The 16,285-nt window shown below is 39.3% G+C and overlaps 1 protein-coding gene and 1 long non-coding RNA gene across 7 annotated transcripts in view; one reads left to right on the top strand and one right to left on the bottom strand.

The window, feature by feature from the left end:
* Positions 1-16,285, top strand: part of LOC122555993 — a 34,880-nt gene that overhangs the window by 9,103 nt on the left and 9,492 nt on the right. Inside the window, exon 2 of the long non-coding RNA XR_006313415.1 lies at positions 8,623-8,741. This is a non-coding gene — a long non-coding RNA (uncharacterized LOC122555993). The remainder of the gene's footprint in view (positions 1-8,622; positions 8,742-16,285) is intronic.
* mcf2l2 (MCF.2 cell line derived transforming sequence-like 2) overlaps positions 1,521-16,285 on the bottom strand; it is a 396,698-nt gene continuing 381,933 nt past the window's right edge. For 5 of the 6 annotated variants that reach the window (XM_043702332.1, XM_043702330.1, XM_043702329.1 and 2 more), the window contains 4 exons: positions 15,682-15,800; positions 8,597-8,709; positions 6,117-6,220; positions 1,521-4,119 (listed from right to left, as the gene is read on the bottom strand). In XM_043702332.1, the coding sequence (XP_043558267.1) occupies positions 4,019-4,119; positions 6,117-6,220; positions 8,597-8,709; positions 15,682-15,800 (437 nt within the window). In that variant the 3' untranslated portion in view covers positions 1,521-4,018. The remainder of the gene's footprint in view (positions 4,120-6,116; positions 6,221-8,596; positions 8,710-15,681; positions 15,801-16,285) is intronic. The other variant, XM_043702334.1, reaches the window with a different exon arrangement.

Below are 16,285 nucleotides of genomic sequence, written 5' to 3'. Positions count from 1 at the left end.
TAGGAAGGGTTTGGAAGGATATGGGCCGGGCGCTGGCAGGTGGGACTAGATTGGGTTGGGATATCTGGTCGGCATGGACAGTTGGACCGAAGGGTCTGTTTCCATGCTGTACATCTCTATGACTCTATGACATGCAGAGTGTTTGCTGCATAAGCTACTAGCACATGGTGCTGGTATGAGATCGATAAGGCACACTGCCATGTAGCAAGATGTCCACACCCTGAATTAGGATTGCTGACCTGCAAGGCAAGTTATCTGGTTGTGTAGCCATGCTAATAGGCACAGCAAGGCAAGGCTAGGAAAGGCAAGCATTCAGGTAAGCAATAAGTGAACATGTACTAAGAGAACAAGCAAGCAAACCTGAGATGCAGCATAGTTCAATGTGTGAGCTGGGTGACTGTGCAGAGTGTCCCTGTAGTAGCCTTTCAAAAATAATTGGCAGTGTGCCTGCAATGCACGTCTGTGCTTCCTAAATATCATGCAAGTGGATCAGAGGGTGCTGTAAGCATCATGAGGGGTTGAGAAATGTCACTGTCTGTGGATGAGGCTGTGCATTGTTGCATATTAATGCGGCGAAATGTGAGTTTATAAAATTGTTTACAAGTTATATGCCCCTTTAACTGACAACACTGCTTTGTAGTGAGAATCTCACCTCAATGCCTGCAACAAGATGTTGTGTGACGACTGACCATGTCCACCCCAGTCCAACACCAGCACCTCCACAACCCCCATGTTGTTCAGGCTTCTACAATTTTGCACCCTGTGTCTTCCATGGAGAAAGAATGATTAAACTGCAGTCCTTTTAAAAGTAATTGGATTAATACCTGAGAATTATGGACACATTTCCCATTAAAATAGATGAAGAATAAGCTGTTCTTATTACTGTCAGTAGATGCAGCCTGTAGACTGCACGATTGCCTTTGAATGTTGCAAACATTTTTTTTCAAAGTCAGCCTATCGTCTTTTTTCTATTTCTTCCAGGGGAAAAATGTCTGTAATTTATATAGTCCTTCAAATGCAAAACACTTTACATGCAATTGAAATCCTCCTGAAATGTAGACACTCCATTCATTAAGAGGGGAGAGTTGATGGTGCCTGCAGTTTGCATTGTGTCTGTGCAACAGACATGATCGACTAGTTGGACAATGCAAATTCTTTTCTGTAAGTCTGACTTTATATTTTGAATTTGATCATTTAAATAGGTGCTTAGCAATAACTTTAATTTGAGCTTGTGCATAATGACCGATTTTGGAAATCCATTAGGTGAAACAGCCTATGGCAAAATAGTTGAGGAGAAAGTGAGGTCTGCAGATGCTGGAGATCAGAGCTGGAAATGTGTTGCTGGAAAAGCGCAGCAGGTCAGGCAGCATCCAGGGAACGGGAGAATCGACGTTTCGGGCATAAGTCCTGAAGAAGGGCTTATGCCCGAAACGTCGATTCTCCTGTTCCCTGGATGCTGCCTGACCTGCTGCGCTTTTCCAGCAACACATTTCCAGCTATGGCAAAATAGTGGAAATCTTAATAAATCTGTATGCAGAATCTGACCTCATTAAGTGTTTTTACAGTTTTGTAATCCAACTGATTTTCCTTTGCATTTTATTTTCGTCCAGAATTCAAATTGATTAGACTTCTCAAATATTTGATTTCCTAATTGCTGTCACCTTTCTTGTTTTAAACAAATCCACAATTAAATAATCAAAATTAATTTTACTGCTAACATTACAAATATTCAGCTTAGAAAATTTTCACAGATTAGGTATTTAATAATTTTGTTTTAGGTGTCAGAAGGGATTAGATGTACAAAATACAACTTGTCCCACTTTAAGGTTCCAAATTAAGCGTTGAGCTTTTATCGTGACAAATCAAAGCGCGTCTCTCCACAGCAGGAATCAAAGTTTCTGAATTAATACATAAATATCAGCACATAACATCAGTGACAACATATACAGATACTTCAATATACTTGTATAATTAATGTGTAAAATGGCTGCAGTACACTTGCACCAATTCAATGCAAAAGCTGGATTGCATATACACTGAATGCACATCAATGTGTAAAAATAAACATAAGACCATGAGAACACTTTTAAAAAAATTGATGTCATATATATATAATAAATTTGTTTTGACACAATATAATCTTCATAAACATTATACATTGATAGACAACAGAAAAATTGTTGCATAATAATTGTCAAAATAACAGAGGACTATCAGCTCTGACAATTTGAATAATCTAAATAACAAAAACATCTGAGTCATAGTAATGACTTCATTTGGATTTTTTACAACATAATTACCGTACAACTAAATTAGATGATTCTAAGTAATTTAATGAACATTCATCTCCTGCCACATGGAATCATAAGCTTGTTTTAAAAAGCAAAATACCGAAAATCATCTGCCACTTTTACAAAGTAAGGGTGAATGTGACAACACAAATGACTTTGGTCAGTGCCTGCTGGTTTAATTAGATTTGTTTGAGGCTGATAGATTAAAATCTATCTGCTAAAATTTCACTATTGAGATTAGGCCAATAATTTGGACGTTTATGAAGTCAGAACCAGTCTCATACCTCCAGGTTGGCACATGCATTCTTAGTGTACATGACAGCACAGATTGTCACATTATGAAATGTATTTTTTGAGGAACTTTTCAGCAAAAGCTCAGCTAAAATGTTAATCTTTTATGGAGGTTAAGAAAATAACTTGGATATGAGAGAAAACATTTTTATACTCTGAAACCTCACTAATCCTCACTAAACACTGACTGCAGCAGGTGATGTTTTTTGATCATCAGAGAGATGTACTTTCTATGTCTACTTCTCCTTAACAAGATTATGAAATGTTTATTTTTTGCATGATTTGTGTAAATTTTGTGTTGAACCATTACTTGCTGTTATTTATTCTCTGGTAGACATGATTTAATAATAAACCCCTTATATATTTGATCCAATCACTGTCATTAAATAAAAATGCACACTTTTCACACAAATTGATACCTGCCACTGTTCAAGGTACATAAAACATTTCACATCAATCAGTCTTATACTTTAGAAGGCCCAACATATTTTTGAAGATTGTTGTAACATTATTTTTAAAGTATAAATATCTGGTGTTCCCAATATCAGTAAAATACAGGCACAACATGCAATCTGGACCACACACAGCTTTCATACAGTACTTTAAACTGAAGTATCAGCAACAAACTGTAACAACTTTCACCAGTAACATTTGTTAGCCTTTATTCCATGCCATTTCTCATAAGTGTTTTCCACAGTAGTGGTCTCATGGATTCAGCTAAAGGCCACTGTTAGAAGAGCAGATGTTGATATAAAGAAAATGTATTTGTTTTACTGGAATAAAATATAGCAGTTTTTCCCTGCAGATCAGAAATCATTTCCTGAGAAAATGACTATTTCAAATGCCACTAGCAATCTTGTCTTCGTGCATTGATAAGCGAGTGTGTAGCCTCTTCGCATCTTTTTGCAAGCTCATGTCTTTGTTATCATTAATTTCCACTGGCAACCCGAGGTTAGATTTCATTAATTGAGTGCTGAACGGAATCAGACTACTCACATGTTGTGGAAACAAATGGGAATAGCGCAAATAGCATGAAATACTGGTTTGGTTAGTTACAACATACCAGAAGCCTGAGTTCACTTTTTATTGTTGTTATCTGAACTGTATTTAATATGATTTGTTCCAACAAGCAATATTGGTAACTGGAGAGTCAAGACGTTAAGAACTGCAGAAAATGGAACTGGATATGTGTTCAAAAACCTGGCCCTTACTAATATTCATTCTTTTAAACCATTGAAGAGCATTTGTATTGAACAATTCAATTATAAACAAACAAATTCAATTCTTTATGCACAGCTACAGGATTTTTCAGCAGTAAGGAGTACAGTACGTTCCCACTTCATGTACTCAGCTACTGAAGAGTCCTCAGGACCCTGACTTTTGTAGGCATGATTGAAGCCTGAAGTTTAAGGGTTAATATTAGAGAAGTAACAAGATCAGCTTTCAGTTCTGCTTCCTGAAGTATAGCTTCCCATGTCCGAACTCTCCTTGTCTTCACAATCAGCAAATGCTGCCGTGCACATATCACTGTAAAAATCTGAAATAAGCAATATGACATTAAAAACTTCATTTAAAATATTTTATTTGTCAGACACAATTATTTACAGTTTATGTGTAATAAACTGAGACAGATTTGGACAGAAAGTTCTTATAGTTCAAGTTTCTTCACTTTATCCTCTTACACTTGTGGGGTTCAGCGGAAACCCACAGAGCAGGAAAGAATAAAAGGGGAGAATTAGTTGAATAACGGAAACTTCATTAGATCAGAATCAAAGTTTCCAGTGCCAACAATAGTGATAAAAAGGGAACTAAAGACAGCAGGTAGGTGTGACGTTTTAACACAGTAAAAGCCTTTGAGCGCAGAGCAGGAGTCCACCAGAGAGTTTTTGCATATGGTCTAAACCACTTAACTGAACAGATAATTCTCAAGTATCTATCAAAATGGGCCAGTTTCAAGAACTGTACTTTCATTTCAATTAATTGATAACTGCACCCTGTAAATGCTGGACATATCAATGAACTGATAACTGCATCCTGTAAATGTTAGACACATTAATGACCAATAACTGTATCCTATAAATGTTAAGCCTATTAGTGTATTGATAACCTGTATCCTGAAAATGTGGATCATATCAATGAGCTGTCTGATATGATATGGCATAAGAAAGTCACTTTCACTCAATGCTGTAGCTTCAACTCAGAAACCTGTCACAGCAAGTTCTCCAAATACAGACAACTGAGGAATATTTTATCATCTCTGTCTCTCACTCTAGTTCACAGTCTAAATAGAACCTCAACACATTGACTCTTACAGAAGTACATTTTTTCTGTGGAACATTAAAACTGAGCCTAATTATAATCACATCTAATAACTTCACCAAAATCACGAGAACAGCAGATGTAAGAGCATTGATAGATGCACTCCCTATAGCTTCAGGCTACTGAAACCAGCTCCAGCTCTAGGTAACTGCTGGTTCAGCAATGGTTAGGTAATTTAACACACATTAAACCAAGGATGTCCTGCCCTGCATAATTAATTGGGTAGTGCCTTCACTTGCAAGACGATTAAAAAAATTTATATTAAACTCTTCAGCATAGATTCACCATTTCGTTACAATGCTAATGGAAGTGCGTTGGATGTTGCTGCACTCCAATTCTGGCAAATTTCCATGGTGATTTAAAAACTATTTTTGGGGTCATCAGCTCTCATCTGGAGCCAGCAACAGAGGAGGCAGAGAATGATCTGTCATGCAAATTGGCCTTGGTGTTGTATTTTTTCTGGCTTATGCAATTAATTGTTTTGCAATTAATTCAATATGCTTCCCACCCGATCACTGAAATCATGCCCTGCAAAACCCACAGCAATTTTTGAAAAGAAAGACACATCAACATCTCTTATGGCCATGCTGTTCAGATGCAAATAAGAAAAAGAATGCTGATTAATTTGCATCTATTTGTTAGAATCCCCTCCTATTTGGACAAACGTATTACAAAATTTAATACACTGCCTGAGATGAGTTGACAGCCGATGATGGCTTTGTTTGCTAGTCAGCAGGAAGAAGCACTGCACTCTTCTGAGAAACCCCACTTCCCAGATCTCTCTGGGTAAACTGAAGGGCTAATACGTTTTTCTAGGCCCTTCAAGATAGTGCAACAGGATCAAAGTGGGAAGGGCAGTTCCTGGCTTGCAGTGTCTGAGGTGATGTGGAGCTGGGGTTGACATGAACATCACAAAGTCTGAGCAGTTGTATGCACTTCTGCTGCTCCTACTGGTTGAATTCACAAGAGACCAGATGCATAATTAATAAGATGAAGAGCAATTTTGTGCTATAAGCCACCTTGAGCCAAGGCAGACAAGGCGACATGAATCTCACTCGAGAAACCATGTTACCAAATAATGAGAAAATTCAGCTATATGTCGCTAATGAGTTGAATATTTAAAAAATCATTAATCTAAATTGTGTCAATTGCTTTCTGCAAGGGTATCTATCAGATTTAGTGCATCAATTTTAAAGTTAAAATCCTGGTTCTGACCTGAATTATTATCAGTCTGATCCGCCTTAAGTTCTGAACCAACTGGTTGTAGAAGACTGGAAGGAATCCATCCTGTTTTATAAGTTAGCAGACTCCTTACTTGCCTGAAACATAATTAATTAACAATTACTGCAATTTATTTGTAAATATGCAGAGTCTTATATTCAGTGCAGATGTTGAGTTTTGTGCCAGAACAATAAAAAATTCTATTTTAGTTCTCTTTTTCAGAATGAATCTTTTAATTTCATTAAGAACCAGGCAAGTTAACATTATGAATTAGAACTCTTCCATTCAAACTCACCATCAAAATACTCCTATGTTAACCTCCAAAAAAATCACATGCATTGTTAAATCCATATTTTTAAAATGGGAGATAACAATTGCAGCAATGCAAGACAGGCTACAAATTAAGGTAGGACTTGGGTATGTTTTAAATATTGCTTCAGATCTTTTTCAAGCTGTAAATACAGAATGGGGTCTTGAGAAAAGAGTTAAATGCAAAACTATAGGTAACTTTGCTGCTTTTAAACCTGATGTAAAGTGCATTTAATTTTTATTCTAGGCTCAATGTTACCTGCTTGTTTATTCAATTAGCATCTTGCAACTATTTTTCCTGTTTATATTAAGTTGTACGCAATTTTCAACAAAGTCATTATAATTTGACATGTATTACACTAAAGGTTATGATAAAAGGCCAAACCAGATTTATTCTAGGCTGCTCCGGGAAGCGAGAAAGGAGGATGCTAAGCCGCTGGCGAGGATATTTGCCTCCTCACTCTCCACAGGAGTCGTACTGGAGGATTGGAAGGAGACGAATGTTGTTCCTTTTTTCAAGAAGGGTAATAGGGAAATCCCTGGCAATTACAGATCAGTCAGTCTTATGTCTGTGGTCAGCAAAGTTTTGGAAAGAATTCTGAGGGGTAGGATTTACATCTATTTGGCAAAGCATAGTGTGATTAAAGGCAGTCAGCATGGCATTGAGAGGGGCAGGTCATGCCTCACAAATCTTATTGAGTTCTTTGGGGAGGTGTCAAGATAGGTTGATGACGGTCGAGCAGTGGATGTGGTGTATATGGACTTCAGCAAGGCACTTGATAAGGTTCCCCATGGTAGGCTCATCCATAAAGTTAGGAAGTATGCGATACAGGGAGATTTGGCTATCTGGATTCAGAATTAGTTGGCTGACAGAAGGCAGAGTGTGGTTGTAGATGGAAAGTACTCTGCCTGGTGGTCCGTGTTGAGTGGGGTCCTGCAGGGCTCTGTTCTTGGGCCTTTGCTCTTTGTAGTTTTTATAAATGACTTGGATGAGGAGGTTGAGGGGTGGGTTAGTAAATTTGCAGCTGACATAAAGGTTGGAGGTGTCATCGATTGTATAGAGGGCTATTGCAGGCTGCAGCGTGACATAGACAGGATGCAGAGCTGGGCTGAGAAATGGTAGATGGAATTCAACCTGGATAAATGCGAAGTGTTGCATTTTGGAAGATTGAACTTGAATGCTGAATATAGGATTAAAGACAGGATTCTTGGCAGTGTGGAGGAACAGAGGGATCTAGGTGTGCACATACATAGATCCCTCAAAGTTGCCACCCAAGTGAATTGGGTTGTTAAGAAAGCATATGGTGTTTTGGCTTTCATTAACAGGGGAATCGAGTTTAAGAGCCGCGAGGTTTTGCTGCAGCTCTACAAGTCCCTGGTGAGACCACACTTGGAATATTGTGTCCAGTTCTGGTCGCCCTACTATAGGAAAGATACAGAGGCTTTGGAGAGGGTGCAAAGAAGGTTTACCAGGATGCTGCCTGGACTGCAGGGCTTGCCTTATGAAGAAAGGTTGAATAAACTCGGATTTTTCTCTCTGGAGAGAAGGAAGAAGAGAGGAGACCTTATTGAGGCGTACAAAATAATGAGTGGAATAGATAGAGTCAATAGCCAGAGACTTTTCCTTAGGGCAGGATTGACTGGTACGAGTCGTCATAGTTTGAAGATACTAGGAGGAAGGTATAAAGGAGACGTCAGAAGTAGGTCCTTTACATAGAGAGTTGTGAACGCATGGAATGCGTTGCCAGCTGTGGTGATGGAAGCAGAGTCATTGGGGACATTTAAGCGACTGCTGGAATGCACATGGATAGCAGTGAGTTGAGGGGTGCGTAGGTTAAGTTACTATATTTTACATTAGGATTAAACCTCGGCACAACATCATGGCCGAAAGGACCTGTTCTGTGCTGTATTTTTTTGTATGTTTTATATCAGCAGCAAACATATTCCTAACTTTGTAACTGTCTGATATTTATGAAATCATACTCTTAATTATGGATGCACTCTAAGTTAATTACCTTTGCCAGACTTTTAAATTTGCTTCAATTTTGGTTTTTACTACCTCGTCTCCTTTACTGTCTGAATCAATTTAACTTGGAAGGTAAACTGATAGGTTCAGGTGTTATCATTTACTTTCTATTCCTACATTTCCTGAGGATTGAACTCACCACTGTCCCTCTTCTCCTTCCTGCAGTACCTCAACCACTTCGCCATTCTGCACTGCAAGCTCCTCAATGGATTTAGGTTCATAAATGCCATCTACTCGGTACAGACTTTGTGCCTGAAATGAAGAAATGTGCAAAGTGTACACAGGTGACACAAATCCAAACTACAGATTGGTAGCGTTGTAATAATAATGCATTGTGAAAATAGACTGCAATTTTGAACAAGAAATACAAAGAGTATTCAGTGCTACATTGAGAAACATTTTAATTTACTGCACAATTCCAAATGGAAATTAAACAAGCTATTTGATGGATCATCCTATATATAGTGTTTGGTGGTTCATAACCAAGACTTTTTTTGTGAGCAAATTGTTGTGACGTTACATGTATTGAAATATATTAACTATTTTCATATTTATCATAAAAGGTTTTCAAAATTGCCAAACCCATATCAGTGTGGCAAGTATCAGGTAAAATTTTAAATACAGGCCTCTCATAAATTTTCACGTAAATCTTAACAACCCTTTCAATGTCTCCAGTTTTTCTCCCTGGGCACCATTTAACTTTGAAATGTAATCCTAAACACAGATATCCTGTTCAACCACTCTAATGTCAATGCGGGTGTGCCTACACCAAATGGACTGCAGTGATTCAAGAGGTGACTCATCACTGTCTTCTTAAGGGTAATTAGGAAACAAATGCTGACATTGCCATTAATGCCCACATTCCATGATAGAATAAAAAGAATCAGGTAAAGGAAAAATAACTGAGTCATTAAACATAAGTCACATACTCAATAGACATGGATTAAGTTCATAAAATATGGTTCAGACTTGCTCAAAAAATCCATGAAAATCACACGTTTCACCCTGAATGTGAAGTTGCAATTTAAACCTTTTTAAATACTTTCAGCAACTTAATTCCTTTTGAAATACTAGCATATTCATAGGCACACATCAAGGACTTTATAAATACTTTGATCTGCCAAACTGCAAATTGACAGGCACCCATTGTATAATGTTAGGTTGTTAAATCATTCACATTTTGTAAATCCTTCAATGATGGTCTTGAAATTTAATCAACAAACAGAGGGAAATAGTGAGCCTTGATTTTTTTTAAACTGCTGACCTTTTAGGATTTAAGGTCCAGGTGGTGTAAATATCTTCACAGCTGCAATGAGTCTTTTAAATTGGATTGGATCCCACTTAAAGCATTTGAAATTTTCTCAGGGTACCTTACCACTCCCAAAAGTATCCCTGAAACTGGCCAGAATGGGTACCCAACTCTCCAAACAGGGATCATAAGTTTAGACCAGAGTGGGCTGACCTTTTCACTGGATCATATCAATTTTTGCTGTCACTTGCAGGCCCAGTGAGAAAATTTCAGAAAAATATGTTTCAGTACACAATGTCAAACATGAATTTCAAGAAAAGAATTCCAAATGAATAAATTAATACTTGAAATAAATGAGTAAGCAATAAAATGAACATTAAAAAGTGCTATGTGGCAGTGAAAACTATTAACACCTTTTTTAATGCAAAGATATGAATTAGGAGCAGGAGTAGGATACTAGGACACACTCAAGCCTGCTCCATGATTCACTAATATTGTGGCTAATCTGAATATTCCACATTCCCACCTCCCCTTGATAACCTTTCACCATCTTGCTCATCAAGAATTTATTTAACTTTGCAAGGAAAACATTGAAGAACTCTGCATCCACCGCCTTTTAAGGATGAGAGTTACAAACAGTTACAGCTCTCTCTGAGGAAAGAAAGACTTATCTCTGACTTAAATGGCCTACACCTTAATTTTAAATGCGATATTTATTTTTGCCACATCAGTGAAGGAATAGAGCAAGTGAGAGAGATAGACCCAAGTCCTTTCCAACATAAAGAGATGGAAACTGGAGCCAAGTTGGATTGAACTACCATTGACTGACACTAAAACTTAAGACAGCTGCTGCCAATGTGCAATGAGGAAAGACCACAATCTAAGGTCATCTGGCCAAAGTACAATGCAGGTCCATTCAGTTATGCCCCCCCAAGTCCCTCAAAAATATGTAAATAGTACTTGCATAGTAAGAAATTATTTAGGTTTGTTTGTTCTCCATAAGCTAAGACTGTACAGAATTGAACTGCTCTAGTGACTATGTATGTATATAAAGATGTTTAATGAATAATGTATATTTTGAAATTTTACAAAATGACCTCACATTTACATCTTGTGCCATACATGATGAGGTATCCAAGGTAGAATTCGTGCAACTGTGGGTTGACTTTCAGTCTTGATTATCCTGCTCTCCCAGCCTGATTTGTGGATACGTTTTTAGGGAGAACGATGAGGGAAAGAGCATCTAGCTCACTCAGTCTTACGGTTCACACTCACACTCCTGCTCCCACACATATTTTCTCTCTCTCCCTCATTCCTTCCCTTTTACCCAATACACACATGAAGTCTCTCTCTCTCCTGCCCAGAAACACACATTCTTATCTCTCATCTTTTCACCCCTGCAATACCCACACTCACTCCCTCTCACACACCCCACCCTCAGTCATATTTCCTTCCTTCATTAATGTTCTCCTCCCTCAAACAGTTTCTCTCTCTCTCCCACATCCACTTTCACTTCCTCAGTTTTTCTCTCCCTCTCCCACATCTGCTTTCACTCCCTCATACACTCACGCCTTCACATACACTTTCCTTGCCACATACACACACACCCTCCCTCTCCCTGATTCCGACATTCACTCTTATGCCATCTGTTCCATATGCAAACACACATCCGCTCTCTATCTCGCTCTCGTTGCCTCCTGCCATCGATACATCGACATTCATCCTCCCTGGTGTACACACAATCTCTATCTTTTCCTAGCTTTCTTTTATCCTTTTCCTGACACACACTTTCCCTCTCTAACTCTTCCCCAACACTGTCTCTCTCCCCCACATATTGTCTCACTCTCACACAAATACCATATGGGATCAGGAAGCCTACACTATCTTGATTGCAGTCCTTGAATGGCTGGAATCTGTGCGTAACGTTCAGACTCTTTTTATTCCCCAACCTGTTTGCCTGCCTTTACATATGAACCACAGATGTGCAAACTACAACAGTTCCCATTTCCCACCTACTGAAAATGACAGGCTCAAGGATAGGTGTCTTGGAGAATGGCTCAGGTGCCATTTTGGCTAGAAAGCCTCTCCAGAATTGCAGAAATTTAGGCTAGAGGAGTTAGAATGGAGCTGACAATTTTTTTTGTTATTACACCTTGAAGTACAGTTAGAAAGTTAATGCAATTCAGTTTCACTGTAAATTATGCCAAAATCAACTTGCTGCTTTGTATTCATGGCTAAGACTCCAGAGACAGAAAGGGACCGAATCTTGGGAAATAAGGCAGGGTAGGTGACTGAGGTGTCAGTAGGGGAGCATTTTGGAGCCAGCAACATAATCTTATTAGTTTTAAAATAGTGATGGTAAAGGATAGACCAGATCTAAAAGTTGAAGTTCTAAAATGGAGGAAGGCCAATTTTAATCGTATTAGGCAAGAACTTTCAAAAGCTGACTGGGTGCAGATGTTCGCAGGTAAAGGGACGGCTGGAAAATGGGAAGCCTTCAGAAATGAGATAACGAGAATCCAGAGAAAGTATCTTCCTGTTAGGGTGAAAGGAGAGGCTGGTAGGTATAGGGAATGCTGGATGACTAAAGAAATTGAGATTTTGGTTAAGAAAAAGAAGGAAGCATATGTCAGGCATAGACAGGATAGAGTTGAAAAATGTGTTGCTGGAAAAGCGCAGCAAGTCAGGCAGCATCCAAGGAGCACGAGAATCGACGTTTCGGGCATAAGCCCTTCTTCAGGAATGAGGAGGGTGTGCCAAGCAGGCTAAGATAAAAGGTAGGGAGGAGGGACTTGGGGGAGGGGCGTTGGGAATGCGATAGGTGGAAGAAGGGCTTATGCCCGAAACGTTGATTCTCGTGCTCCTTGGATGCTGCCTGACCTGCTGCGCTTTCCCAGCAACACATTTTTCAGCTCTGATCTCCAGCATCTGCAGTCCTCACTTTTTCCATAGACAGGATAGATCAAGTGAATCCTTAGAACAGTATAAAGGCAGTAGGAGTATACTTAAGAGAGAAATCAGGAGGTGAAAAAGGGGACATGAGATAACTTTGGCAAATAGAGTTAAGGAGAATCAAAAGGATTTTTACAAATACGTTAAGGACAAAAGGGTAACTAGGGAAAGAATAGGGCCCTTCAAAGATCAGCAAGGCGGCCTTTGTGTGGAGCCGCAGGAGATGGGGCAGATACTAAATGAATATTTTGCATCAGTATTTACTGTGGAAAAGGACATGGAAGTTATTGTATGAGGGGAAATAGATGGTGACATCTTGAAAAATGTCCATATTACAGAGAAGAAAGTGCTGGATGTGTTGAAACGCATAAAAGTGAATAAATCCCCAGGACCTGATCAGGTGTACCCTAGAAGTCTGTAGGAAGCTAGGGAAGTGATTGCTGGGCCTCTTACTGAGATATTTGCATCATCGATAAGTCACAGGTAAAGTGCCGGAAGACTGGAGGTTGGCTAACGTGGTGCCACTGTTTAAGAAAGATGGTAAGGACAAACCAGGGAATTACAGACCAGTGAGCCTGATGTCGGTGGTGGGCAAGTTGTTGGAGGGAATCCTGAGGGACAGGATGTACATGTGTTTGGAAAGGCAAGGACTGATTAGGGATATTTGACATGACTTTATGTGTGGGAAATCATGTCTCACAAACTTGATTGAGTTTTTTGAAGCAGTAACAAAGAGGATTGATGAGGGCAGAGTGATAGATGTGATCTATGTGGACTTCAGTAAGGTGTTCAACAAGGTTCCCCATGGGAGACTGGTGGGCAAGGTTAGATCTCATGGAATACAGGGAGAATTCACCATTTGGATACAGAACTGGCTCAAAGGTGGAAGGCAGAAGGTGATGGTGGAGGGTTGTTTTTCAGACTGGAGGCCTGTGACCAGTGGAGTACCACAAGGATCAATGCTGGGTCCACTACTTTTCATCATTTATATAAATGATTTGGATGTGAGCATAAGAGGTATAGTTAGTAAGTTTGTAGATGACACCAAAATTGGAGGTCTAGTGCACAGCGAAGAAGGTTACCTCAGATTATAATGGGATCTTGATCAGATAAGCCAATGGGCTGATGGAGTTTAATTTAGATAAATGTGAGGTGCTACATTTTGGGAAAGCAAATCTTAGCAGGACTTATACACTTAATGGTAAGGTCCTTGGGAGTGTTGCTGAACAAAGAGACCAAATGAACAAAGAGCATGTTCATAGCTCCTTGAAAGTGGAGTCACAGGTAGATAGGCCCATCTGATCAAGATCCTGTTGTACTCTGAGGTAATCTTCACTGTCCACTACATCTCCAATTTTGGTGTCATCTGAAAACTTACTAACCATACTTCCTATGTTCACATACCAATCATTTATATAAATGACGAAAAGCAGTGGACCCTGCATTGGTCCCTATGGCACTCCACTGGGCACAGGCCTCCAGTCTGAAAAACAACCCTCCACCTCCACCCTCTGTCTTCTATCTATGAGCCAGTTCTGTATCCAAATAGCTAGTTCTCTGTCTTTTCTGTGTTATCTAATCTTGCTAACCAGTCTACCATGAGGAACCTTGACGAACGTCTGACTGAAGTCTAGAAAGATCAAGTCCATTACTCTGCCCTCATCAATCCTGTTTGTTACTTCTTCAAAAAAAACTCAATCAGGTTCATGAGACACAATTTCCCATACACAAAGCTATGTTGACTATCCCTAAGCAGTCTTTTCTGAATACTGATAGGTGGAGGGAGGTCAAGGTGAGGGTGATAGGCCGGAGTGGGGTGGGGGCGGAGAGGTAAGAGCTTCTGTGCAGAGGAGATGACCTGGGGTGTGCAGTGAGAGAGGGACTCACTGAAATCCTTGTAGAAGGAGGAAGAGAGCTTCTTCAAGGCCTATCACCCTGACCTTGACCTCCCTCCACCTATCGCATTTCCAAAACCCCTCCCCCAAGTCCCTCCTCCCTACCTTTTATCTTAGCTTGCTGGACACACTTTCCTCATTCCTGAAGAAGGGCTTATGCCCGAAACGTCAATTCTCCTGTTCCTTGGATGCTGCCTGACCTGCTGCGCTTTTCCAGCAACACATTTTCAGCTCTGGATATATTAGCAGGCAAGAGAGTAACCAAACAGTGGCAGACACTTAGGAGGTAATTCACAACTCTCAGTAAAGATATATCCCAGTAACGAGGAAAGATTCTCAGGGAGAGATGAAGCAACCACAGTTAACCAAGAAAGTTAAGGAGAGTATTAACTTGTAAGGAAAAGCATACAGTAAAAGTTATGGAAGATCAAAAGCTGGCAGAAGAGCACTGGAATAAGTGAATCTGGAGGAATAAAATAAAGCACTGATAAGAGTTTCAGCAACAGATGGGATGAGTGGTGTTGAAACCACAGTTCCCTACATTAACTCAAAAGTTCCTGTGGAGGTTGCACAAAATGTGACCCCATTCAGCTACCATGTATGCAGTCATGCAGAAAATAAGAGAACATGCCACTTAAATAAATTGATTGCGCACTCTAAATAGAAGTAAAGCTTTGTTGACGGAGAGAGGTGACATTATGCCGATGGAAGTGTGCTGCCTTGGTGATAGAGTGAAAATGGGCTTAGGAGTTCAGCTCATGGTCAAATATGCCAAGACTGAAAATATGCTGTTTCTGTCTCAGAGACTTGAGAATTTTATTCAGCTTTCTGACAAGGTTCCTACAAACACCAGGAGAATCCCTGGGACATTACAATATCTAGGAATTAAATAAAGGTTAGGTGATTAATATATTCAAAACCAATACAGACACATGACATGCCATCCAGTCCGGCCTCAGCTTGATCATTGTGCATGTACAGCATCCCTTCTAAGTTCCTGAACAGCTCTGATAATGATGAGTGTCATCCAACAATATTTTGACAGAGATCAGAACAATACACTGTTTCTAGAAATGGCTCATTTAAAAATAAAATTGGTTGGTCAACTTTCAACAAAACCATGCTTACAGCTTTACTAGATAGTTCTTCATCCATATCTGAGGAGTTGGAAAGTTCATCCATACTTGAAGGAATAGTTTCAAAATCCTCGGAAGTATCCAATGATGGGATCGGTTTACATGACCAACCTGCAAATACAAATAAATATGTCTTTTTAATCAATATCTGCTTATCTTTTTCAATTTTACCTTTTTTTAAGTTTATTTCTTTTCCATTTTACGTTGTCTGCGTTGCTTGGTTCAGTGGGTTCAGAGGCGCAAACCGATAAAGTCAAATGCCTCATTTTAAGGTTATATGCATAATTTCTGTCAATGTAAAAATATTTTTTTTAAAATCTGCTTACAACAGCTTCTATTTCTACATCAACTTTAAACATCCTTAAAGAACTCAGCAATTCTCCTTTCCTGGCCTATTATAATTGTTTATTTGCCTTTGCCTCATTATCAGTGGCAAAGTCTTCAGCTTTTTAGGGCCTAAGAACTGGAATTCCCACTTAAACATTCCTCTCCTCCATTCCTTGAGTCCTGCCTCTTCGATCAAGCATTTGGTCCTCTATCCTTGATGTCAAAATTTTCTGGTTATGCTTCTTTAAAGATGCTTCAATCAGGCATAT

Source organism: Chiloscyllium plagiosum, chromosome 13 (genome assembly GCF_004010195.1).
Source record: "Chiloscyllium plagiosum isolate BGI_BamShark_2017 chromosome 13, ASM401019v2, whole genome shotgun sequence".
Taxonomy (NCBI): Eukaryota; Metazoa; Chordata; class Chondrichthyes; order Orectolobiformes; family Hemiscylliidae; genus Chiloscyllium; species Chiloscyllium plagiosum.
The sequence above is the reverse complement of the archived record's forward strand: the minus strand, read 5'-3'. Positions and strand labels throughout refer to the sequence as shown.